The sequence below is a fragment of the Gymnoscopelus microlampas genome, assembly GCF_963454915.1.
Source record: "Gymnoscopelus microlampas genome assembly, chromosome: 11".
Classification (NCBI taxonomy): Eukaryota; Metazoa; Chordata; class Actinopteri; order Myctophiformes; family Myctophidae; genus Gymnoscopelus; species Gymnoscopelus microlampas.
Genome location: NC_139948.1, coordinates 51,538,507 through 51,566,264, shown reverse-complemented (window position 1 = coordinate 51,566,264; position 27,758 = coordinate 51,538,507). Strand labels below are relative to the sequence as shown.

At 42.6% G+C, this 27,758-nt stretch overlaps 1 protein-coding gene across 1 annotated transcript; it reads left to right on the top strand.

Annotated features, from left to right (window-relative positions):
- The first annotated feature begins 628 nt into the window (after window positions 1–628).
- LOC311055083 (WD repeat domain phosphoinositide-interacting protein 1-like) lies at window positions 629–27,758 on the top strand. Its single transcript, XM_084071178.1, has 14 exons — window positions 629–643; window positions 1,160–1,486; window positions 3,379–3,461; window positions 6,646–6,815; window positions 8,926–9,022; window positions 10,164–10,261; window positions 11,571–11,663; window positions 14,374–14,444; window positions 14,976–15,083; window positions 17,579–17,743; window positions 20,361–20,468; window positions 22,327–22,472; window positions 24,660–24,760; window positions 27,418–27,758. The coding sequence occupies exons 2-14, from the start codon at window positions 1,293–1,295 to the stop codon at window positions 27,466–27,468; spliced, it is 1,485 nt and encodes a 494-aa protein (XP_083927304.1). The 5' UTR covers window positions 629–643; window positions 1,160–1,292; the 3' UTR covers window positions 27,469–27,758.

Genomic DNA, 27,758 nt, shown 5'->3' with positions numbered 1-27,758 from the left:
ACAAAAATACAACGGATGCACGCTTATGAGAAACAAAAATAAATATTCACTACTACGACTACTTTTGTATTTGACATTTTTCAATTTCTCTAAATATTATAAACTTTCACATATCGCGTATGAAAAGGCTACTATGGGCTACAGTGAAGTCGGACCGAATGACTGAAACGTTTTTTCTTTTTTTACTCTTGGTGTGGGGATTATGTTATGAAAGAAGAGAAATTGCAACTGCTATAGTCCATGGGAAACCATAAACCTACATCTAAATGAGTTGCCATATTTACATATTAACATTGAAACTCCGCAAGATATTCCTCTACACTTATTTAGTGAGAACATTGCTCCTCCTGCTGCTGAGAGCATCTCAGCACTAGCATTACTCCTGCCTGCCCCTGCCGCCAGCCCCGCCCCTCGCCCCCTTCTGGCTTCAACCACCCGGGAGAAGACTGTTCGCGGTAGGGACGGGTAGTGAGGGGCGCATCCGGTGAAACCCGGAATTACACTAAATGTAAAAAGGAAGTAAACGAGGGTGAAAAAATGGCGTTCGGCCACAGACGGCATTAAAACACTTCTTTATTGAAATATATGGATTATTACATTAAACTACTACCCCGTAGAAGTAGTTAACATTTGCGGCTTTGAGGTAAGCACCTTTATTTTCAATGTGTACATGTTTGGAGTACTTTGCGGGGTATAGTGCAGAAAGTCCAGGTCTCCATGGGGGGTGAACCCTACAACTCTGTATATTGAAAACGTCAGAATCATAAATACGTCTACGAGGGTTGTATACTACAGCTAGCTCTATCCCAAAGAGATAGTTCCAATGTTTGGAACTATTACCATAGATATATATTTATCTATGACTATTACAACCCATTAGCGGCCCGCTTTGCGGCGAGATCAAAGCGTGTCGTAACTCTCTCTCTCTATGGCCCTGGCAGCACAGCTTTCCGTCCAGCCAATGGCAGGCAGAACAGGCTCGATGACGTCAGAGCCGTCAGCTCAGCTGTTCTCTTGTTGTGTTCAGAGCGTCTCTCCTTCAACACAAAAACAACACTTTTTTACCGCCGTTTTAGACTCGTTTATCCAGGGGGTCCGCGGCCCACACCCCCCCCCCTCAGGTGGTCCTTCACATTGTCCGTGCGTGTTCCCCCCCCAGCCCAGATCACTGGGATCCTGGTCCCTCTGAAACCACCGGACCGCACAGACAGACATCACCGAGCCGAGAGGCTGGGCCGAACCCAGGGCAGGGCCTCCGATCCGGGGCGGAGGGAGGAGGAGAGGCCGCTGGGATGGAAGACACGGGAGAGGAGGGAGCCGAGGGTCCTGGCGGACCACCCGGACCGTCCGGACCACCCGGACCGGCGGGACTGGCGGGACCGGGACCACCACCACCGGCGGGACCCCCCGGGGGGTCCGGGACCACCAGCAGCGGGGGTCCGGGGGGAGGGCTGGGCTGCTGCGCCTCCTTCAACCAGGACTCCACGTAAGAGACTTTATACTGTTGTTCAGCAAACAGCTGTTTCCACAGCGTTGCCAGGTCTGGTGAGAGAAATAAGCAGTGGTAAAAGTATCAATAATGCTGCAGTGTAGAAATACTCTGTTACACACTTACAAGTTAAACGTAAGGTATTAAATAAAAATGTACTTGAGTAAGAGTAAAAGTATATCAAAATGTACCTAAAGTACCAAATGTAAAAGTACTCAAAGTTCACAACACAATGCGTCTCATTCTTGGGAAAAAAAACGTGGAATATTTTGAAGATTTTTTAAACATTTCTAACAACACAAATCTGGTCAGTGGCACAAAACCCTTTCAGATGGGGGTTAGCTCCAGTGGCGTGCACAGACATTTTGAGGGGCAGGTGCTCAAGTAAATTATACTTTTTTTTGTTTACTTGGTCTGCTCTTTTTTCCCTCTACACCTATACCTCTTTGCCAAAAATAGCCGATCTACAAGCTCACAACGCCTCGCGTTGTGAGCTTGTAGATTGCTATTTTTGGTTAAAGTTCTCCTCAGAAAAGGGATGCTAGGTTTCGAGTGGTTATGGTAAAAAGAAAAATCATATCACATAAAGATTTGGCGGACCCCCTGTAGTAACTCTGAGGACCCCCTAGGGGTCCCGGACCCCCTGTTGAAGACCCCTGCTGTAAACTGAAAAAAAAAAGACTTTTTTTTTTTCTTTTTTTCAAAAGGGCACTTCTGTTCAAGAGGGCAAAGGGCAGGTGCTCTAGCACCACCTAGAGTCTATCTGTGCACGTCCCTGATTCCAAATAGACTGTCATAGATCACCCTCGCCGACACGCTGTGTAGTCACGATCTGCGCGGCCGTAAAAGTGCTCTAAACTCCGTCTGTACTCACCCAATAATTAATTCCTAAGACTTGGGGTCAGATATTGTCCTCTAGTTTCATATCAAGTTGAAAGTTCTGCCAGAAAACGTGTGTTTAGTGAAATATCTCCACTTTTCCACGTGCTGCACACGGACGACTTTCTGTACGGGCGAGGGGCCTGGAATGAGTGCAGGACTGAATATATGTAAACTTCCCTTTAGGACGCACAAATGTTTGGGACACACAATTGGCAGATGGAGTGACTCATTACCCCGCACCAATCACAACGCACCTGTCAATTGTGTGCCCCATTCGTTTGTGCTTCCCTGTGTCAATTTGTTATGACGTTCGTGATGACAAGAGGATGTTTGAGTAAATTCGGTCCTTCACTCAAGTCGTGCCCCTCGCCCGTACAGAAAGTCGTCCGTGTGCAGCTCGTGGAAAAGTGGAGATATTTCACTAAACACACGTTTTCTGGCAGAACTTTCAACTTTCCGTTGGTAAACACAGAGGGGATAACTGTTCGTCGTCCAGAGAAAAGAAAATATAACCAGAGCTTTCCGTTTTTATACCGTGTGGGGTAACTCGTTTTGCCTTGTTTTCGGCTCAAAAGCACATTTTTCAAGATAAAACTGCAAACAACAAACGGATGACGCTATTTCCTCATCCGGGTGAGTGGCAAGCGAGTGGAAAGGGAACCTGATGACAGAAGTTACAGAGAACAGCGCGATCGTGTTATTAAGCAATTAAAAAGCTATCGACGCGTCTTAACGCGTCGGCGGCGTGGATGGATTAAGTAGCAATTGACTCGAAAACGCGTTGATGGCGTTCAAAGAGTTAACATCACTGCAGAGGGCATTTTTTCTTTTTTCAATGGCAGATTCGTCTGGAACCAGGCTATGTCAGCTGGTTGTCTCACTTGGAAAAATACATTTAACGTGTGTGTGTGTGTGTGTGTGTGTGTGTGTGTGTGTGTGTGTGTGTGTGTGTCTGTGTGTGTGTGTGTGTGTGTGTGTGTGTGTGTGTGTGTGTGTGTGCGTTGCAGGTCATTGGCTGTGGGCACAGAGAGCGGCTACAAGCTGTTCTCTTTGACCTCGGTGGAGAAGCTGGACTGCATCCATGAGAGCGGTGAGTGAGTGACTCTCCTCTATTAAGACCTGGAACGCATCTGTGTCACGTTTAGATTTGAGCTAAAAAGCATTATTTTACTCTTCGGCTATTTTAGAAAAATCGAGAACATTTGTGCAAATCTTTGAATATATATATTTTTAGGCGATTCTGATTTTTTTTTTTCTAAAACAGTTTTTTGAAAAAAATATATACATTTTTTTCCCCAAGATTATTCAAAAATAACAGATATACAAGCTCATAGCGCTATGAGCTTGTAGATCTGCTATTTTTGAATAGCCAAAGAAATCTAAAGTGACACAGATGCGTTCCAGGTCTTAATGGGTTAATCATTAATCCGAGTGTACGTCCCAAACTCTGCTTTCCAGGAACACGACGCGCTTTTATTTCTCAGCATTCAGTATTTTTTCAGAGCCTCTCCAACCAGCTCCATGATGCTCTTCTGCTGCTGCCTGACAGCAGTGAAGTTCAGCTACAAGTTCAGCTTGTAGATCTGCTATTTTTGCTACTTTTGTACGACATAGAATGGCGAAGTACGGCAATCATTTACGAAAAAAGTTAAAATACGGAGATAAGACGTGTCTGCCGGACAGTATATGCGATGTGTCCCTCTGGAGTGAGTGTGTAAATATATAGTGGCCCTCTCCATCATCAAAGTTGCATCAGCCCTGCTTCAGGCTATAAGGCACGGTATAGAACCTCACGTGAAGAACAGAATGACGTAGAATGTGTTCACAGCTAAACAACATCAGTGTTTGGGGAGAGGCTGGTTACACGTCATTGGGATTTATGTAATCAGTTTACCAAAAAAAAAAGTAACTTTATTAGACCAGATTACATAAAAAAAAGGGTAATTGGATTATAGTTACATTGTCAAGGAAGCTTGATTGATTGGGGGGGGGGTGTTCTCTCCTCTCCTCCGCATCATCAGCGCCCATACCCTAGGTGGAGTTGGCGAAAGGGCCTTCTCTGTGTGGAGTTTGCATGTTCTCCCCGTGTCCCCTAGGGTAGTTAATACCCTCACAAAAACATGTAGTAACCCTATACCGCTATACCGCCATAGTCGCTATACCGCCTCCCCCGTGACAGCCGGGGCGCCCGATGGAGGGGAAGGGAACTGGTAGGAATAACGTGTTCCTTCCACACGCTACGTCCTACCGGGGAAACTCCCCCTGTCAGGTGACAAGAAGGTCAGTTGGCTCTCATGCATTGAAGGAGGCATGAGCTCGGCTCTGGGCTCCCTAGGCTGGCTGGGGGGAGTGTAGCGCCCAGGATCACTTAGAAAATTGGCACCGGGTGAAAAAAAGGGTTACAAAATCGTGGGATGGAAAAAAAAATCAATTCATTAAAAGAAGACATTTGTGGAAATCCCAGAAGCAAAGATTTGAGTTACAAATATTTGCTTAAAATATATCCCATATATATATTCAAATATGTGCACACATTTTCCACGATTTCTTTAAAAAAACAAATAGCAGATCTACAAGCTCATAGCGCGGCACCGAGTGCCGCGCTATGAGCTTGTAGATCTGCTATTTATTTTTATAGCCAAAGAAAAGAAAAAAAATACACATTTTATATCCTGGTCTATAATAGGTTAAAGACATATTGATTTTGTGGACCTCACATGTTGACAGTGTCAATGTGTTTTTTAAAAGGCAACATCTTGGCAGTAATGAGTCAGATCTATGCATCACTCTGTGCCAGTCTGTGGTTATTTCCTCATAGCTGACATCTTAGCCCTTACTGAAACTAACCATAATCCTATCTAACTGACCTGGATCCGTACCTAATATGCTTCTAAAATGTTCACACCTAACAACAACCCTGAAGGCTACAAACAGTGGCTGTTATTGACAATGACACCATCGTAGTGATGTGTAGAACCACACATGACTCAGTCAGTGGCTTGGAGATTAGGATTATCACACCGGATCATAATATAGAAAGACACTTGAACCACTGGCTAGTACAATTTTGAGGTGTTTTACTTTACTGGAGTATTTCCCATTTTCAGTGCTTTTACTTCCACTCCACTACATCTCATAGGCAAATATTATACTTTTTGCCGATCTACAAGCTCACAAAGCGTCGCATTGTGAGCTGAGAATGTAATCTGGTCAAAATGTGGTCAAAATGTAGAGATCTTTTGAAAATAGCCGATCTACAAGCTCACAACGTACCAGGTAGGAACCAGGTAGACACACCCCTAGGATGTGTAAATTACGTCAGACTTCGGTGCTCTATTGAAGGAGGCATGAGCTCGGCCCTGGGCTCCCTAGGCTGGTGGGGGGAGTGTAGCGCCCATGATCACAAAATGTAATAGAAATAAATGTAGGGGTCCTTGGCATGAAAAAGGTTGAAAACCACTGGTTTAGAGGATGATAATATATCACACTTAGTTCCACTGAACCGGTGGGATGAATATCCATCTGCGTTGCCCCGTTCACACGTTTATATAAAGTCCTAAATATTTAGTCTGGTTTCATCCAAACAGTGTTGAAGTGTTTGTTCATGATGTTGGGGAAAAGGAACACCAGAATTGTATGTTTACAGTATGACTCTATAGCAGGCAGAGATCTGTCTAGAAGAGAGTCTGTGTGTTTGTCTGTTGTTGTTTTTTGTTGTTTGTGCAGCAGTGTTGATTTCGTCGTCTAAAACTATCGCAAATGGCCGGAGCGATCAGAGCCAAATGTTTTTTTGTTTTACTTTTTTTTGTAATGGAAGTAAATGGGGCTCAGATCTGTCTGAGACCGCGCCCACAGGAAACAGCACTAGTGTGTGTGTGTTTGTGTGTGTGTGTGTGTGTGTGTGTGTGTGTGGGGGGGGTTACAAGCAGATCTACAAGCTAGTGCTGCGCTATGAGCTTGTAGATCTGCTATTTTGGGAAAATCGTGAAAATTTGTGCAACTCTTTGAATATATATATATATATTTTAAAGCGAATATTTGTAACTCTGTTACAACTGCTGGGGGTCCCTGGAACAAAATGTTTTGAGATGGGGGTCCACGGCCAAATACATATGTTTCTTCGAGAATCACTGATGTTATTTTTCTTCAAAAAACTGTTAGGATTCAGCAGACATTTGTAGAATCCCCCAGAAGCAAAATGTTCACTTTAATGACCCACATTTCTCTTCCTGTTTGTCCCGCTACCCCCCCCCCCCCCCCTCCCCCCCCCCTAGTGGACACCCCAGACGTTTACATCGTGGAGCGGCTGTTCTCCAGCAGCCTGGTGGTGGTGGTCTGCACGTCGGTGCCGCGCCGCATGAACGTCTACCACTTCAAGAAAGGCACGGAGATCTGCAACTACAGCTACTCACACCACATCCTGGCCGTCAGGCTCAACAGACAGGTGAGTCAGTGTGTGTGTGTGTGTGTGTGGGGGGGGGGGGGGGGGGGGGGGGCTCAGGGGGTAGTAGAGCGGGCCCGGTAGAGCGGCCCGGATGGAAGCCGTGAGGTTTCCACCGTTCGATCCCCGGGGCTCCCCCAGAAGAGTTACATTGTGTGGAAGTGTCCTTGAGCAAGACGCTGAACCCCTAATTTCCTAATTTTAAGCAGGTTGGTTGCCTTGCATGGTTTCCTCCTCCATCGGTGTGTGTGTGTGTGTGTGTGTGTGTGTGTGTGTGTGTGTGTGTGTGTGTGTGTGTGTGTGTGTGTGTGTGTGTGTGTGTGTGTGTGTGTGTGTGTGTGAATGGGTGACTGTAATGCACAATCTATGTAAAGCGCTTTGGATAAAAGTGCTATACTGTATAAATGCACCATGTGTTGATTTTGACAGCAAGTTTTGATTTAGTTTTAGTCATATTTTAGTCATTCTGAAATGTTTTAGTTTTTGTCTAGTTTCAGTCGACTGAATATCATAAGATTATAGTCGACTAAATCTACAGTTGATTTAGTCGACTATAATGTATGTTGGCGGTGCCTTGATGGTGTCGTAATGGCTGATCTTACACCTGGTTGCGCTCTGAAAATAGCCGATCTACAAGCTCACAGCGAGTCGCAGCGCGACGCGCTGTGAGCTTGTAGATCGGCTATTTTCAGAGCGCAACTCCCGAGCGCAACCAAACATAAAATGACTTGTCTTTTAGTTCTACTGGATCTCTTCTCCACTAGATCCCTCACTGACATTTTAGTCTAGTTTCTATTTGTTGACGAAATTGTCAATATATTTAGTCTTAGTTTTAGTCATCATAGCTTAGTTTTTATTTAGTTTTTATTTCGTTTTCGTCAGTGAAAAAAACATTTTTCGTCATAGTTTTAGTCGACAAAATCAACACTACAGGTGAGGAGATAACCGTCTCAAATGTATGAAAATATTTTGAAAGTAGCAGATCTACAAGCTCACGATGCGTTGCGTCGCCCGGAGCTGAGCACATTAGCTCTTGAAACGGGCCCCCAAGGTCCTTAAGGCCGCCCCTGCATAGAACACTACCTGTAAGCTGATCAGATCTTTGTGGAGCTGAATATTCAAATATGTGCAAATATGTTTCAACAGGTGGAGGTTCTGCACAACATTGTGTCTAGGCCTGTCACAGACAGTTATTACATAATCGTCCTAATTGCAATTATTTGAGATAATCGCTATTATTTTTGCATAATCGTCGTAATCGTTTCCATGTTGAAAAATTCTCAGACATTTTCAAATATGAAAAAAGCAGAAATAGCAGATCTAATTGTAGATCAGCTATTTCTGCTATATATTTTTTTTTTAAACGTGTATACAGTTAAATACATACAATTAAATGTCAATATGTTTTTGGTATATATGTAAGTTATTTGTCATATCTGCCCTGCGCAATGTTTGATTACAAAGCATAAAAGGCTAATGTATTTATTTAGAACACATGAATGAAAATGTTATTCATGTGTTCCAATGTTCAATGGCCAAACGCACAATTACGTTATCGTTAATCACAATTATTTGAGTGACAATTAATCGTCAACTTAAACATGTTTCACCCATTTGGCTCTTACACTGAAAATGTGTGCAAATCTTTGAATATATATATATTTTTCAAGCAAACATTTGTAACTCAAATCTTTGCTTCTGGTGGATTCTACACATGTCTTCTAAAACATATATGTTGCTATATATATCAGTGGTTCTCAAACATTTTCATGTCAAGGACTCCCAATATTATATGTATTTGGCCGCGGACCCCCATCTGATTTTTTTTTGTTCCAGGGACCCCCCAGGAGCAAATATTTGAGTTAAAAATGTATGTTTATATTCAAAGATTTGCACAAATGTTCACGATAAATAAATAAAATAGCAGATCTACAAGCTCATAGCGCGGCACTCGGTGCCGCGCTATGAGCTTGTATATCTGCTATTTTTTAATAGCCAAAGAAATCTAAAAAATGACACAGATCCTTCCCCGGTGTAAAAGGGGCTAGAACGGTGTTACGGGCTCGGGGTGTTGGATGCTATAGCCTGAGATGTGTTTGTGTGTGTGTTTCAGAGGCTGGTGGTTTGTCTGGAGGAATCCATCTACATCCACAACATCAAAGACATGAAGCTTCTTAAGACGCTGCTGAACACGCCAGCCAACCCCTCAGGTATAGAACACTCCAGCCAACCCCTCAGGTATAGAACACTCCAGCCAACCCCTCAGGTATATTGGGGCGGCCATAGCTGAGTGGTTAGTGAGCCCGCCTAGGGAGCCAGAGGCCCTGGTTGCCCCAGGTACGATTCCAGGCCAGGCCAGCAAATGTGTCGATGAAATGAAATGTGTCCCTGAGCAAGACTCTTAACCCCTAATTGCTCACAGGTTCTCATTGGAAACAAGACTTTCATGAACGGACCTGTTAAAGGAATGATCCTTATCCTTATAGAACACTCCAGCCAACCCCTCAGGTAGAACACCAACAAGGGATAGCTGCATAATAATCACTCTGAAGGGGTTATTTACTTCAGTGGTTCTCAAACCTTTTCATGTCAAGGACCCCCAAATTGACACTTATTAGCCCGCGGACGCCCCTTTCAAAAGATATGCCATAGGGACCCCCATAAGAGAAGATTTTTTTTTTACGGCTCTAGCAGTGATTCTCAACCATTTTAATTTCAAGGACCCCCCAGTTTGACATGCATTAGGGCTACAGACCCCCATTTAATGGCATTTCTATCACTTGGACCGCAATTTATATTGTAAAATCTATGTCAATGTAACTCTGAGAGTGTACAAATGGAACCACATTTGTACACTCTCAGAGTTACAGACCCATAAGGGTCCATTTGGTGCCTAATCTATCATTTAGCTGGGGACCCCCTGGAACTCCCTCAAGGAGCCCTGGGGGTCCCCGGACCCCACTTTGAGAACCAATGATTTACTTAACCTTGCCAGGTTAAGTAAGTTGCCAGGTTTAGCGAGAGAAACAAGCAACCAGGTTAATCAAAACAACCCCAAAATAAGCGAGCCCTTCAATCCGCGGGCGTCCCGAATTTCTATTTCATACATTTGAAAACTTGTGAAATAGGACATTCTGCGTAATGAGTACTTTCTATTTTTTTGTACTTTTAAGTACATTTTGATACCAATACTTTTGTACTTTTACGCAAGTACATTTTGAATTCCAGACTTTTATTTGGAACAGAGTACTTCTGCATTGCAGATTCGATACATGTACTTAAGTAGAAAACATTTGTGTACCTTTTTCCACCGCTGCTAGTAAGTAATCTTCATGTCTGTGCTCTCCTCAGGTCTATGTGCTCTTTCCATCAACCATTCCAACTCATACCTGGCCTACCCTGGCAGTGCCACCATGGGAGAGATCATAGTGTACGATGCCAACAACCTGGTGAGACAATGGACGACCAGACATGTTGCTGCTCTGTACAAATGTTACATGTTACATTCATACTGTTGGTTTTACACTTTAACACATTGTGTGCCAGAGGTTTATTAAAATATTATACGTTCAGTGCCTGCATATCTTCCATCCACTTACGTTGATACGTTTCGTGCTGTAGAAGCCCCGACGAGGACGTGCATGTAAACAAAGCGTGCGAGACGGCGGAGGATCCCGACTAACGCCTGGAACAATAATATTTTTAACGCGATCCTCCATTGCAGAGTGATCACCGATCGAAAACGGCTCGCTTCCACCACGATAAAAAGAAATGGAGATATTAAGCTTTTAGTCAAGGAGTTAACATTGGAGCGGCCGACCGGAAGCATTTTTGACATGGATCCACATCCGGCCTCTCCTTTTCAGAAACTCCTTGGATGATCCCAAAGTTTCGTTAGAGCGCCCCACGTGGGCCCCACGTATAAAAATCAAATTGTGTCAAAAACGGTCCGGACCGTTTACGGCACTCAATGTGTTAATAGTTTTTTTTATTAATTGAATGATTGATGTAAATCTTCAAAACGTCACGGTAAAACATTATGACTGAAAGGATGTCCTGGAGACTCACATGGTCTAATAGATGATGTCAGGACATTCAGGACATGGCAGAGTAGTAGAATGTTCTAAATCTGTGTCCTAGTTGGAGTACAACAATCTGATATACACTGTTTTCATTAGAAAGCTAACACTCTTTATCAACATTTAATAGCATTATGATTTTAAACTAGGGCTGGGACTTTAACTGATTAATTTAGATTAATTAATTACAGAAAATTAACGCGATTGATTAATTGCGCTTAGTCTATGCACCACAGAACCTCACTGGACGAGTTTCAGGCGTACCGATCATACCAGTGCACCAACCAACAGCCAACACACCCCAGTGCACGCAATGGGACAAGAAGCCGATCAGGCTGCTTTGCTTGGCCCAGTGGATGGGACATTTAGATAGATTTAAAAAACTCTCTGATGGAAGCGTGGATAAAAACACGGTTGTGTGCAGAACTATTTTTTGTTGCTTAAACTTATGTATTCACTCACTGATTCACTCATATACCAAAATCTGTTTTAACTGAAAAGAAATTGCTTCTCAGGTCAAATATTGATATGCGATTAAACATGCGATTAATTTAGATTAATTAATTACAAAGCCTCTAATTAATTAGATACATTTTTTTAATCGAGTCCCAGCCCTATTTTAAACCTTAACTCTCTCTCTTGCTCTCTCTCTCTCTCTCTCTCTCTCTCTCTCTCTCAGAGCACGGTAACCATGGTTCCGGCTCATGACAGCCCGCTTGCAGCGCTCACCTTCAACGGTTCAGGCACCAAGCTCGCCAGCGCCTCTGAGAGGGTGAGGGGAGGCATTGCAGCCGAGTCCTGCCGCATGGTTCTCATAATTATCTCAGATTACAGCCTAATAATCCATAATCCATCTCGTTATAAACCGTGTGGTGACTTGGTCTCTCAACCGACTGAACCGAGCACCTCTAGGCTCTGGGTTACTAAACGTGACACACAGCAGGCACTGTTGTTCCATTTTAACCCATTAAGACCTGAAGCCGATTCTACAAATGTCTTCTAAATCCCAACAGTTTTCTGAAAAACGTATGTTTCTATATCAGTGGTGCTCAAACCTTCAAGGACCCCCAAAATGATATTTATTTGGCTGCCGACCCCCATCTCAAAATATTTTGTTCCAGGGACCCCCCAGAAGTAAAGATTTAAAAATGGTCAAAGATTTGCCGAGCACTGAGCTTCTCACCGAGTGCCGTGCGCTTGTATATCTGCTATTTTTGAAAAGCGAAAGTGTAAAATAATGCTTTTTATCTCAAATCAAAGCTCTTAATGGGTTAACCTTTAAAAACCGGGAACGACTTTAACCATTATTTTATACTTTGGGCTATTCAAAAATAGCAGATCTACAAGCTTGTAGATCTGCTACTTTTGAAAAATCTTGAAAATGTGTGCACATCTTTGAATATATAGTGTATATATTCTTTAAACCAAACATTTTTTACTCAAATCTTTGCTGCTGGTGGGGGTCCCTGGAACGAAATATTTTGAGATGGGGGTTCGTGGCCAAATACATATCATTTTGATATTATTATAGCAACAACATACGTTTAAACATACGTTTAAAAAATAATAATAATGTGAGGATTTTGAAGACATTTGTTGAATCCCCCAGAAGCAAAGATTTGAGTAAAAAAAAATTGTGGCACTCGGTGCCGCGCTATGAGCTTGTATATCTGCTATTTTTGAATAGCCAAAGTATACAAATAATGGTTAAAGGGGTTCAAATGAAGAAAGAGGTACATTAGACACACAGATCAGTGGTATATGGTAGTTCTACCAACGAACACAGGGATCACACCATACTTTATTTGTATACAGCGGTGTCATGGTGATTCTTTTTACTGGCAGGACGGTGTTTTAATGACGTCACGCGCACACCGTGCTCATTGTATTTGACCTTAAATAAATAAACGTGTTTGTATAGGAAATGTTTTTAGCTCAGTTTTAGTCTTTTTAAACCAATACAAATTCAAGGAATGCCATGAATTATAGGAGCTGAAACTAAAAGTGAAAAAAATACTGGTCACGCGCCGTCCTACTCCGTGTGGCCTCCATGACACCACTTTGTATTGCACCTTTCATGACATGAAATGCAGCTCAAAGTACTAGAATAAAGAGCAAGAATAAAGCACAGTAAGTGCTTTACAGAAAAAAAGCACAAATGATTTAACAATAAAGCAACAAAGAAAAGGCAAAAGTTTTTAAACAACATTTAAAAAATATATATAGCAAAAATGGCAGTGAGTCAGGCAAAACAGTGAGGAAACGAATAACAACACAGAGATTTAAAAAATCTTAAATCTTAATTACTTAGAGCAGTGGTTCTCAACCAGTGGTCCTTGAGGGGGTTCCAGGGGGTCCCCAGCTAAATGATGGATATGAACCAAATGGACCCTTATGGGTCTGTAACTCTTGAGAGTGTACAAATGCAACCAAATGGACCCTACCGGGTCCATTTGGTTCCATTTGTACACTCTCAGAGTTAAATTAACATTGATTTTACAATATAAATTGGGGTCCCAGAGATAGAAATGCCATTACGTGGGGGTACGTAGCCTCTAATGCATGTCAAAATGGGGGTCCTTGAAATTAAAATGGTTGAGAATCACTGCTATAGAGCCGTAAAAAAAGTTCTCTTATCGGGGGTCTCCGGCACATCTTTTCAAATGGGGGTCCGTGGGCTAATAAGTGTCAATTTTGGGGGTCCTTGACACGAAAAAGGTTGAAAACCACTGACTTAGAGCAAACAGCGTCCCACCAGATCCTCTGTCAGGATGTGGGGCGATGTTTGTAGAATCTGGTCGCCTGGATTCTCCCGTTATCAAAACACACGTCTGTCTGTCTGTCTGTCTGTCTGTCTGTCTGTCTGTCTGTCTGTCTGTCTGTCTACAGTATGTATAAAACAGGGCTGAAGTGGTTAATTTGTGTTTTATAATGTAATAATTTATATCTGCAAAGTAACTAGTAACTGAAGTTTTCAAATAATTGTAGTGGAGTAAAAGTACAATATTTCCCTCTGAGATGTAGTGGACTAGAAGTAAAAGAAGTGTCTATGCGAAATGTCTGTCTGTCTGTCTGTCTGTCTGTCTGTCTGTCTGTCTGTCCTGCCCGGTTCTCCTCAGTGGCTGGAGAGCAATTGATCTGTATTTGCACACGGCCATTGACCATCACCATGTGCACGGAACACCGACGTCCGTTTTTCACTTTCCCCGAATGTCAGCTGTTTATTAGCCTTTTTGTGTTCGCTGGCTCCCGGGTTGCCAAATCATGTGCGTGAAACAAGCGGACCATGACGCACTTTGGGTGTTCATATCCCCCGACGGGGATGGTCTAGTTTATTTAATTTGCTGTGTGTGGTCAAGGTGCTCATAATGAAACATTTATCACTTTGTCATCAGATACCCTGTATGAATATCCTTCTGTCCTTCTCTCTCTCTCTCTCTCTCTCTCTCTCTCTCTCTCTCTCTCTCTCTCTCTCTCCTCAGGGCACAGTAATCAGAGTATTTTCCATTCCCGAGGGTCAGCGTCTCTTTGAGTTCCGGCGGGGAATGAAGAGGTGAGAGTTCAAACATGTTGAATAAAGCACAACGGAGGATGATGCAACAGACACCAAAACCTGCATGAACTGAATCCTACCGGCTTTCTTTCTAATCCCATTAACCCTTTCAATCGGGGAAAGCATCTGTGTGTCACCTGCTATTTTTTTGAAAAGCCAAAGACATCTTCAATTTCTTTGGCTATTCAAAAAAAAAAGGGAACATTTTTTAACTCCATCTGGATCCTTACAGTTCCGTAACTCTGAGAGTGTACAAATGGACCCTTATGGGTCCATTTGGTTCCATTTGTACACTCTCAGAGTTATGGGTGTCCTTGAATTATTTTTTATTTTTTTAGGACCACTGTGGTGGAATGATTCACTTTATGGTTTTACTCAACAAAAAAGTATTGGCATCAAAATATACTTAAAAAAGTAAAAGTACTAAAATGTTGCGTGCGTGCGTGCCTGTGTGTGTGTGTGTGTGTGTGTGTGTGTGTGTGTGTGTGTGTGTGTGTGTGTGTGTGTGTGTGTGTGTGTGTTTTTGTGCAGGTACGTCAGCATAAGCTCTCTGTCCTTCAGTCCAGACGGCCAGTTCCTCTGTGCCTCCAGCAACACAGAGACTGTACACATCTTTAAACTTGAACAACACGGACCAAGGTACACACACACACACACACACACACACACACACACACACACACACACACACACACACACAGTGGCGTGCACAGACATTTTGAGGGGCAGGTGCTCAAGTAAAAAAAAAGGGCACCTTTCGCGTTTGCCAAAAAATTGCCAAAAATAGCCGATCTACAAGCCCACAGCGCCTCGCAGCGCGAGGCGTTGTGGGCTTGTAGATCTGCTATTTTTGGCTAAAGTTCTCCTCAGAAAAGGGATGCTGGGTTTCGAGTGGTTATGGTAAAAAGAAAAATCATATCACATAAAGATTTGGCGGACCCCCTGTAGTAACTCTGAGGACCCCCTGTTGAAGACCCCTGCTGTAAACTGAAAAAGAAAAACTTTTTTCAAAAGGGCACTTCTGGTCAAGGGGGTAAAGGGCAGGTGCTCTAGCACCACCTAGAGTCTATCTGTGCACGTCCCTGCACACACACACACACACACACGGTAACCAGACCTTTCGCCCGTGTTTTTGAGCGGAACTTTCACCCTAACCCCCAGACGTTTCGCCCAGAGCTTTCACCCACCGTTGGTGTTACCACTGCACTGCAATTATATAATCCAGTGGTTCTCAAACTTTTTCATGTCAAGGACCCCCAAATTGACACTTATTACCCCACGGACCCCCATTTGAAAAGATAAGCCAGGGACCCCAATAAGAGAAGGTTTATACGGCTTTCTAGCAGTGATTCTCAACCATTTTAATGTCAAGGACCCCCAGTTTGACATGTATTAGGCTACGGACCCCCATTTAATGGCATTTATACCTCTGGGACCCGAATTTATATTATAAAATCAATGTTCATTTAACTCTGAGAGTGTACAAATGGAACCAAATGGACCTGTTAGGGTCCATTTGGTTCCATTTGTACACTCTCAGAGTTACAGAACCATAAGGGTCCATTTGGTTCCTATCCATCATTTAGCTGGGGACCCCCTGGAACCGCCTCAAGTACCCCTGGGGGTCCCCGTACCCCACTTTGAGAACCAATGATATAATCAATCAGTTGTGCGAGCATCCGCGGACTACTTTTTTTCGCCGATAAAGTATAGTTTTGGACCATGACGGAGGCGCGCCGACTCAGCAGACCTTGAGGCCGAGGAAGTCGCGCCGAGCGCCTCCAGGCGTGAGTGCCCGCGACGACCAGCCGATGGTCTGCTAGTCGAATCAGCGCCGTCCGAGTTATGTACCGATAGGGACAGAATCGTAAATATTTTTGGTGCGGACTGCGTTTGCCCCACTGACTGCGTCTCTCACACATGCACGCACGCACGCACGCACGCACGCACGCACACACACACACACAGAGAGAGAGCTTTTATCTAACCCTAACCCTCTCTCATTCTCTCACACAAACGGCCAGCTAGCTTCACTATCTATTATTAACTGTAGCGGGCGAAATCTCCGCGAAATGGGCGAAATCTCCGACTTTTTGGGCGAACGTCCGGCCGGGCGAAAGGACTGGTATTCACACACACACACACACACAGTTTTCAGATGGTATTTATTATTGTGACATTAACCCCTTAAGACCTGAAACGCATCTGTGTCACGTTTTGTTTTGAGCAAAAAAAAAAAGCATTATTTTACACTTTTGCTATTCAAAAATACGGGTTGGGGCGGGTTGGGCTCCTGTGCTGGGCAGGGCGGGGCGGGTTATGAAAAAACCTGACTCGCGCATCACTAATATCTGCTATTTTGTAATAGCCAAAGGGATCTAAAAATGACACAGAGATGCGTTCCCACTCTGAATGAGTTAACCCATTAACACATTAACCGCCAAGAACGTAGTCCTACGGTCCGTTAAATCCAACTGTTAAGCGCCGAGACCGTAGTGCTACGGTCCGGGTGCTTTTTCCTTTTTTTCGATTATTTTTTTTTTTTCAATTTTCTAGGGGGACCATTTTCAGTGTAACACCACCTGAAGTCGACCGGAAGTGCGGTCCCGTTTTTTGTTTCCCGTCGGCCTCCATTCTAAGGCGCACACTAAAACCCATGTAAAGCCTGTGTAGTTTTTTCTCCTCGCATTTCCCATGTTAACATAAACGGTCAGAACTCAAACATGGCGGCTCCGTTTGACACGTGGTCTGCACTAGTAGACACAGGGACATGTGCACGTTGTTTACAAACAGTCCATCGCGCATTCTAAATGTTTTAACGGGGCCTATGGCGACGTGAATAAAACAACAATAAAACCTTGGCACTGGTGAGTACATTCTGAGATTAGCCCTTGGCAGTGGATGTGTTAAGACCTGAGGTGATTCTTAAAAATCCTTTTCTAAATCCTAACAGTTTTTTTTGAAAAAAAATCAAAAAAAAAAAAATGTTCCAAGATTTTTCAAAAAACAGCAGATCCACAAGCTCATAGCGCGGCACTCGGTGCCGCGCTATGAGCTTGTAGATCTGCTATTTTTGAATAGCCCAAAGAAATGTAAAGTGACAGATTTGAGGTGAAGCTCTCCAATCCATGCAGTTTGCAGGAGGAGCCCCCCAGTTGGACGGCCTACGTGGGGAAGATGTTCTCCGCGGCCAGCAGTTACCTCCCGGCCCAGGTGTCGGGCATGATGAGTCAGGACCGCGCCTTCGCCACCGTGCGCCTCCTAGTGTCCGGCCAGAGGAACGTCTGCACCCTCGCTACGTGAGTTTTCCCCCTCCAGCTTATTGGGGTCATAATAGTTTTTTTTGTTTTTTTTTTTGTTCATATGAGCTTGTAGATGTAAAATAAAATAAATGAAAAAATTAATCAAAAAAACACGGCCCCCTCACGTATTAGGGGGGCGGTAGGAGACGGGTGAACCAAGGACGGGTGTTTTTGATGAATCTAACATGTTAAAAATGGAGTTTGAAGTTACAATGGGTTTGTATAGGAAGGGGGCGTGTCTTATAAAATTAATATCAAATATCTAAATACTGAATCAAGAAACTTAAAAACTTCACTAAAGCCTGAGTAGACGATAAAATGACCCAACGTTTTTTTGAAAGTGAAATACCCCTTTAAAACTTCTGGTGATTAGTAGTTTAGTTCCCTACTAGAGATGCGCGGATGGGTTTTTTTGTCACCCGAATCCGCGTTAACAAATTCATTATCCATCCGTCATCCACCCGCGGTAATTATATCATCCTATTTATAGATCCGCACCAACCGCACCAAATAATTTTCCTGATGTTAGTTTTCTTATAGGCCTAAACAATGTCACTCACCACTGTTGCGATGCAGTGACTGTATACAATCCACAACCATGGTAACAACAAGCGAATGTCTTCATTCAGTTACTTTCACTTTCAACCACTTTGTTGCCATGTCGGCTTTTTATAAGCTTTTTATACGCGACTTTTGGGCTTGTTTGGCACATAGACTGTAAGGTTTGGCACTTGTTTTGGGCTTGTTTTCATAGACCTGGCTGCTTATTTCTCTCGCAACCTACCTGGCAACACCGTACTCACACCGGCTGGCTGCAAAGCAACATGTAGTGAGCGGCTATTTTGTGCCTGGTGTAAAATGACGTAATATTAAAATACTACAAACGCAGTTAACGCACACACGGTGAAATGTAGTGCTTTTCAAAAGCTATAATAGGCCTATAGATTGATATCATTAATTTAATTCCAGCATTATTTCACCCGCGGTTTATCCAATATTAATTAATAATTATATTTGATTGACCCAAATCCACCCAAACTGCGGTTAACTGCGGCAACCGCGGCTAAAACCGTGATCCGCGCATCTCTATTCCCTACATATGTTGAATGCACTTATTGTAAGTGTCTTTGGATAAAAGCGTCCGCTAATTGACTGTAATGTAATATACTTCATTCATTCATTCATCCGTCTATCGTCCCCTCGCCAGCGAAAACAGTGATTTTACTGTACCATAAAAAATCATGGAATATTCTCTGTGTGCGTCCCCGTGTGCGTCCTCATTACGCACACGGGGGGGGGGGGGGCATAGTAGAGAGATCCTTTAACTCAGGGGTCTTCAACAGGGGGTCCGGGACCCCTAGGGGGTCCTCAGAGTTACTACAGGGGGTCCGCCAAATCTTTGCATGATATGATTTTTCTTTTTTTATATTAACCACTTGAACCATAGCATCTCTTTTCTGAGGAGAACTTTAGCCAAAAATAGCCGATCTACAAGCTCACAACAACGCCTCGCAGCGTTGTGAGCTTGTAGATCGGCTATTTTTGGCAAAGAGTTATAGGTGTAGAGGGAAAAAGAGCAGCAAAAGTATATCTGAAACACAATTTGATACAATATAGAGGGGGTCCCTGCTTCATCTCTCTCTCAGCTAGGGGGTCCCTGGCCTGAAAACGTTGAAGACCCCTGCTTTAACTCTTTGCCTGCCACCGACGAGAAAGACTTTTTTTGTTTTGTTTTTTAACACAGAACCAGGAGATAAATTGATCCTTAGATTTACTGCTCCATTCACTTCCTAGTTAACCTATTACTTAAAAAGCCTGTATCTCGGCTCCTGTGTCTTACTATGTATTTTTGGCGAGTGCTTATTTTTTCTGAACCTGGTCTGTAGGGACGATATGGAAGTTTCATGTCACGATTATTATATTATTATGTAATAGTTTTGATATTATGTATTAAAACTTTTGAAATGCCACTCTTGTTATTATCTGCCAAACACGTTTAGAAACGTTTTTGGCAAAAAAAGAAAAATGTTACAAAAAAACAAATCTAAAATATTTTTTTATTTTTTGGGTTTTTCCGTTTTTCCCTTCGTCCCAAAGAACCAGGAGATAACATTTTCCAAAGAGTTGCTGCTCCATTCACCTCAATGTTAAAAAATAAACGGACAAAAAAATAACATTTCTTCTAAGTACTAGCTTAGAAAACACTGGCAGAGGCTACAGACTGTTCTAGAGAAACTCTGGCAGTCTAAGATTTAACCACTTGAACCCCGGCATCCATAGTCTGGGGGTGGAACATTTGCCAAAAATAGCAGATCTTTGCGACGCGTTGCGAGCTTGTAGATCGGCTATTTTTTGCCAAGAGATCTAGAGAGTGAAAAAAAAGACTGTATCAAGGACGTTCTTTACAGGTGCGGTTTTACCAATTCTAGAGGGTTTAAGTGGTAGCGGATATGTAGCTCGGCAAAGGGGAATCGATCCCAGTGTATGACGGAGGACAATTTCACCATGAATTTAAATCTCTGCCATACCATTATTGTGAGCGTTTTGTATCACGATAAACGATAATAAGGATTATCTTCCCGTCCCTACTGGGTTCTGAACGGGATGTTTTCAGGATCCAGAAGCTCCCGCGGTTGTTTGTGGCCTCGGCCGACGGACAGCTGTTCATCTACAACGTGGACCCTCAGGAAGGAGGAGAGTGTGTCCTGGATCACAAACACAGGTGAGGGTCCCAATGACATTTTTGTTTTTTTTAAACAATATATTTATTGGCATTTTCAACTATATAACATAACAACAGTATTGTGTTAACACATTGGTACAACGTATATCACCGTTTTTTGCAAATACACCCGCCAAGTGCCATAAACATACATATATGTGTGTTTTTTTTATTATTCCACAAGAGGGCGCTCTAACGCAACTTAGGAATGATAGGACCCTGTAAAAAGATATGGACGGATGTGACGTCATCTAAAAAAAACGTCACGTCCGTCCGTCCGCCCCAATGATAGGATCTTGAGAAAAAACCCTTCTATCTCCATATCTTTTTTTTGTGCTGAAAACCAGCCATTTTTGACGGGCCATCGTTCCAAAATGGCGGATGGTGGTAGAAATGTTATGGTTCCAGTCGATAGACGGGTCCCTAGTAGGGGTAGGGACTCCCTACCCCATCGCCCGGACATCTTTTGTTCACATCCGGGTCCACGTTGTGGCTTCTGCAATCGTCTAAACATCGTCTAAACATCGTCTAAACATCGTCTAAACATCGTCTAAACATCGCCTAAACATCGCCAAGACACGGTAAAAACGCTGGAGGATGATTTGGATGATAAAACCTGGCACTCAATGTGTTAAAGGGGAATTTTGCCCCACAGTTTTCTTACAGAATCAGAATCAGAATCAGGTTTATTGTCACATCACAGGTTTACAAGGTACAAAAGTGGGTGAAATTCGTTTTTGTCATCATTCCCATCGCAACGTTAGTTCCATAGAAAGAAGAGTGGGGAGAGAGAAGAAGAAGAGGGGAGGGGGGGCAAGTGGGAAGGAGATCGAACAAGACCTTTCCTATATGATGTTATGATATCCTAGGATCGTCTATGAATTGAATACCAAGGCCCTCATTGGAAACAAGACCGCAAGGACTTTCATGAACGGACCTGTTAGACAAAGTATTTTAAATGTAATTGTGCTGTTTTACATTTTTTGCCTAATAAAATATTCAATAAAAAAAAATAGGATGAATGGTACAGTAAAAAAACTCCCTCCCGGGTCCGCCACAGCTAAAAACACACGCCTATGGGCCTTGCGCTAGATAGCATATTTTGATAGCTTTTTGTTTGTTTTTTTTGTTTGGTGAAATCTGACGTTCATAGTGACAGAACACTATGCAACGTGATTGTCTTGAATGCGCCCCCGCACCGCAAGTCTCGCTAGACGAGATTTCAATCTCGTCTAGCGAGACTTCTACTGTACCATTCATCCTAAGATATCATAACATCATAGGAAAGGTAAGAAAACCGTGAGGCAAAATTCCCCTTTAACACATCCACCCCCAAGAACGTAGTCCTACGGTCCGTTAAATCCAACTGTTAAGCGCCGAGACCGTAGTGCTACGGTCCGGGTGCTTTTTCCTTTTTTTCGATATATATATATTTTTTTTCAATTTTCTAGGGGGACCATTTTCAGTGTAACACCACCGGAAGTCGACCGGAAGTGCGATCCCGTTTTTTGTTTCCCGTCGGCCTCCATTCTAAGGCGCACACTAAAACCCTTGTATAGCCCGTGTAGTTTTTTCTCCTCGCATTTCCCATGTTAACATAAACGGTCAGAACTCAAACATGGCGGCTCCGTTTGACACGTGGTCTGCACTCGTAGACACAGGGACATGTGCACGTTGTTTACAAACAGTCCATCGCGCATTCTAAAGGATTTTAACGGGGCCTATGGCGACGTGAAAAAATCTAAAAACAACAATACAACCTTGGCACTGGTGAGTACATTATGAGATTAGCCCTTGGCGGTGGATGTGTTAACAGTGAGATGGTGAAAGTTCAAAACGTAACGTCTTCTGCTGACAGACTTTTTGGCGCCGACGATGGGGACAGTGGAGAAGGGGCAGAGTCAGAGGGGTCGGAGGTCACGGCGCCGGCGACGCAGCCTTGTCCGTCCTACGCCGCCACCGTTGCCATGCCGACCGCGGGCCCAGTGACCGCCACGCTCACAGGTTGGTGTCGGTTTGGTTTGTGTGTGATCGTTGTCAAGGCTCTGACATGTGTCTCAAGAACGGTTCAAACAGCCTCAGTCAGTTAGGGATGCAAATGTTATCATGACTAGGGCAGTGGTTCTCAAACTTTTTCATGTCAAGGACCCCCATAAGAGAAGGTTTTTACGGCTCTCTAGCAGTGATTCTCAACCATTTTAATTTCAAGGACCCCCAGTTTGACATGCATTAGGGCTACGGACCCCCATTTAATGGCATTTATACCTCTGGGACCCCAATTCATATTGTAAAATCAATGTTAATGTAACTCTCAGAGTAACGGGTCCATTTGGTTCCATTTGCACACTCTCAGAGTTACAGACCCATAAGGGTCCATTTGGTTCCTGTCCATCATTTAGCTGGGGACCCCCTGGAACCCCCTCAAGTACCCCTGGGGGTCCCCGGACCCCACTTTGAGAACCAATGCACTAGGGTATAGGGCTGTCAAACGAATATTAGATATTTGAATATTATTCAAATATTGGGAAAATATGTATATTCGAATATGAAAATTAATATTCGAATAAAAAAAAAGTTTTTATTTTATTTTTGTATGTTTATTTGACAGGGACAATACAAAAAACAATGTATGCAGTTATAAAAACAAACAAAATATCTTTTATTGGATCCGAGCACTCGATACACTGATTTTTCTTTTTGTTTTTTGAAAAAAAAAATGAATATAGTTTTTTAATAATAATAATAATATTCGAATATATTCGAATATCTGCAAATTTTTAAGACCAATATTCAAATATAATTTCTGAGGAAAGTTGACAGCCCTACGTAGGGTAGGGATCCTTCTAGGATTTTAACCCATTCAAACCAGGAACGCATCTGTGTAACCACTTTATCCATGTTTTTTTTTTTACCAACCCAATCCATGTTTTGTACGTTGTCTATTCAAATACAGCAGATATACAAGCTATAGCAACGAGCTTGTAGATCTGCTATATTTTTTTTCTTCAAGATTTTTCAAAAATAGCAGATCTACGAGCTCATAGCGCAGCACTCGGTGCCGCGCTATGAGCTTGTAGGTCTGCTATTTTTTTAATGGCCAAAGAAATCTAAAGTGACACAGATGCGTTCCAGGTAGGCATTTAACGATATATCCTATATCGATTTAAATCGATTCAATAAAAAAGTTAATCGCGATGTGAAAAAAAAAGCCAGAAGAAACATTTGGAAAGGTGGAAAACTTTAGTTAAACTTGCCTGGTTTACATCCTCTGATAGTTGTACTTGAATGTTGACATGAAATAATAATCCCGTTTAGTGTTTCATTGGCGCGAGCGTGAAAAAAACCCAACAAAAAACAGCGTGTAGTGGCGACGCAGCTGGTGAACACACAGACACGCGTCGAAAGGCTATAGGATCATGATACCAAGGATTCGACAGCGATGTCACCATTATGCAACCCGGAAGTAACGATACCAAGGATTCGACAGTGATGTCACTGACATGTGCAAAAGAAAATACAGGATGTTTGTAAGAGAATTGATAAAGAGTGTTCAGTCATTTGCTACTGTATTGAAAAGAGGATAAGAGAAAACGTGATAAAAGAGAAGAAAATACTGGATTTGTGTAAGAGAAATAATGTAAAAAAAAGTTTGTCTGGAAGATAATTTGAGTGAAAAAAAATGGTGAACAATCGTATCGTGAACCTCAAATCGTGATTGGAATCGTATCGTGGGTTGAGTGAATCGTTACATGCCTAGTTCCAGGTCTTTTTAACACATTGGCTGCCAACAACAGAGATCTGCGTTCTTTTGAGGCCTTACAACGCAGGCTGCCAAGAACGCAGATCTGCGTTCTTTAAAAAAAAAATATATATATTATTATTATTATTATTATTATTTTTATTATTATTATTTTTATTTTTTTATTTGACCCAAAGACCAAGGAGATATGATCTTTCGAAGATTTAGACTCCCATCCACTTCCTTGTTAACTTAAAACTTAAAAATTCTGTACCTCGGCTCCTGAGTCCTTTTATTTTTTCATCGGAAAAGTCTGGCAGTCTACTGGTAGAAAATAAATAAATAATTCTGGCAGCCAATGTGTGTTAAGTAAAAAAATATCTTGAGTACTTTTTTCCACCACTGACAAATGACTACGTTTCCCATCAACCATCTTGTGTCGTCACCACCAGGCTACTCGGAGGACGGCGGGGCGGCCAAAGGAGAGGTCATCCCCGAACACGAGTTCGCCGCCGGACCCGTTTGTCTGGACGACGAGACCGAGTTCCCTCCTGTGAGCATCCTGAGGCGCTGACGCTGTGACGTCATTAAAGGGCTTTTCTACCCCCGTTTTTCATGCCAAGGACCCCCCTACATTCATATACATTTGGCCGCGGACCCCGTCTGAAAATATGTTGTTCCAGGGACACCCCCCCCCCCCCCCCCAGAAGCAAAGATTTGAGTTAAAAATGTTCGCTTTAAAAATATATATATATATTCAAAGATTTGCACACATTTTCACGATTTAAAAAAAATAGCCCAAAGTGTAAAATAATGCTTTTTAGCTCAAATCTAAAAATGACACAGTTCCAGGTCTTAATGGGTTAAAAAAAAAAGTTTAAAATATATGTGTATTCAAAGATATGCACGTATTTAAAAAAAAAAAAACTAAAAAATAACAGATCTACAAGCTCATAGCGCGGTGCCGTGCTATGAGCTTGTAGATCTGCTATTTTTGAATAGCCAAAGCTAAGTGGTTGCAATGATAGGTTAACTAATTTCTCTGGGGACCCCCTGGTACCACTGGTGGTCCTTGTGGGGGGGGGGGGGGGGGGGCCTGGAACATAGCGCGGCACTCTGTAGATCTGCTATTTTTGAATGGCCAAAGAAATGGTAAAATGACAGATTAACCACAATTCAGAAGGTTAATTAAAGGGATAGTTCACCCACAAAACGACTTTTTTCCCCCCTATTGATTACACACCCCATGGAGACTTGAATTCATGGAGATCTCTTAGTATCCGTGTCCACATTCCTAAGCCAATAATGTGACGACCGGCGGCGACTCCGGTAGGAGACGCAAAGTGTCAACTTTGAGTCTCCTACCGGCGACATTAGCGACTTACCGCCGGTCGTCAAATTATTGTCTTAGAAATGCGACAAAACCTAAAAAAAAACTCTCCGTGAATTCAAGGCTTCATGGGGCGTATGTGTAATTGATAGAAAATGATTTTTGGGGGGGGGGGGTGAACTACTCCTTTAACTTGTCAAATGGACAGACATGATGCGGTTAAAATGAGCTCACCGGACCAGGTTGGTCACAAAACTTACAAAAGATTTCTCCGAAAGCTTCGATGCTGAAATGCACATTTTTGGACGAATGGCTCATGTAGTGAATTTAGATTATAGGTCTGAGGTTATGAATGGCTTCAGGCAATGAATACGTGTATGCAAATTATGTTCATATAAACAAACAAGCAAAAAAATTGCTCCAAATTCCCGAAATTTGGAGGGATTATTTGATTTTTAATATTTAACCCATTAAAGCCGGGAACGCATCTGTGTCGTTTTAGATTTCTTTGGGCCATTCAAAAATAGCAGATCTACAAGCTTGAAGATCTGCTATTTTAGAAAAATCGTGAAAATTTGGGATTACACAAATGTCTTCTAAATCCTAACAGTTTTTTTGAAAAAGAATGATGCTGCTATAATCAGTGGTTCACAAACGTTTCCACGTGAAGAACCACGCAAAATGATCTGTATTTGGCCGTGGACCCCATCTCAATATATTTTGTTCCCAGGGAAAATATCTTCCAAGATTTGCACACATTTTCACTATTAACCCATTGAGACCTGAAGCCGATTCTACATGTCTCCTAAATCTCAACAGTTTTCTGAAAAAACGTATGTTTCTATATCAGTGGTGCTCAATCTTTTTCATGTCAAGGACCCCCAAAATGACATGTATTTGGCCGCGGACCCCCATCAAAATATTTTGTTCCAGGGACCCCCCAGAAGCAAAGATTTGAGTAAAAAATGTTCGCTTTAAAAATATATATATTCAAAGATTTGCACACATTTTCACGAATTTTCAAAAATAGCAGATCTACAAGCTCGTACGAGCTTGTAGATCTGCTATTTTTGAATAGCCCAAAGTGTAAAATAATGCTTTTTAGCTCAAATCTAAAAATGACACAGTTCCAGGTCTTAATGGGTTAAAAAAAAATGTTCATAGCGTTCATTGTGAGCTTGTAGATCTGCTATTTTTTCAATAGACCAAAGAAACCTTAAAATATAAATCACCCATCAAACTCTGCTGAGCCACAGAAGAGGGGAGGGAAGCAATGATTCTCTCTGTAATAAACCATCATAGATACAAGGGCCCAGCTTCCTGCTTTGAAATTGAGTCCATATAGGAAGTGAAAGTGGCCTGTAGGTTTGCTTTTTTTTTTTTTTTTACCCCTGCTGGTGTCAGAAAGAATTATTCTCAATGCAAGTGGGTGGGTTACCTTAATAAACATTGTCATAAATATTATATGCTTCCAGTCACTAGTTTAAAGTCTCCTTTCAATCACCATGACATGCGTTTTGGTAAACTTATGGTCCCATTTATTCTAAAATTGACGATAAAGTAGGGTATGCTTTAGGAGGGGGCGGGATGATTTGATTGACGAGCTACACAACCAATAGCATTCATTCCCCGCCCCCCGCTCTTGATTGACAAGCTACCCGACCAATAGCATTCATTTCCAGGTTGCATCAGCTATGACGCGATATAGAAAGATGGCGGATTTGAAATTCCTGAACAATGGGCTTCATTTAGGGTCTGCAGAAAAAACAATGGGCGTGGCTTTGTCCATTCAAATGGGCGTGGCTTTGTCCATTCATTTGTACAGTCTCTGCATAGACACGCCCCTAATTGGTTCCATCTGTGTGTGTTTTTTTTGGTAGATTAATTGGTGCCGCAACGGAACGCGAGACGGCCAGGGGAGGCGCCAGTGAGTGAGTGTCGGGGTGTGTATAGAAGGACAGACAGACAGACAGACTGGCGATGGACAGACAGGACAGGCGGACAGACTGGCGGCAGTGTGGTGGAAAAAGTACTCGCACGTTTTTACTGAAGTGAAAGTATCAATACTCTCCAAACATGGAAATACTCTGCAAGGGAAAAGGTCCGGAATTCAAAATGTACTTTGAGTAAAAAAGTACAAAAGTATTGGCATCAAAATGTTCTTAAAAAGTGCCAAAAGTAAAAGTACTCGTTATGCAGAATGTCCCATTTCAAGTTTTCA

Excerpts from the sequence above, each read along its gene's own strand:
- LOC311055083 (XM_084071178.1), top strand. The coding sequence starts at position 1,293 with ATGGAAGACACGGGAGAGGAGGGAGCCGAGGGTCCTGGCGGACCACCC. Across the intron at positions 1,487-3,378 it reads TCCTTCAACCAGGACTCCAC|GTCATTGGCTGTGGGCACAG; the intron begins GTAAGAGACTTT and ends TGTGCGTTGCAG. Across the intron at positions 17,744-20,360 it reads AACGTCTGCACCCTCGCTAC|GATCCAGAAGCTCCCGCGGT; the intron begins GTGAGTTTTCCC and ends GGATGTTTTCAG.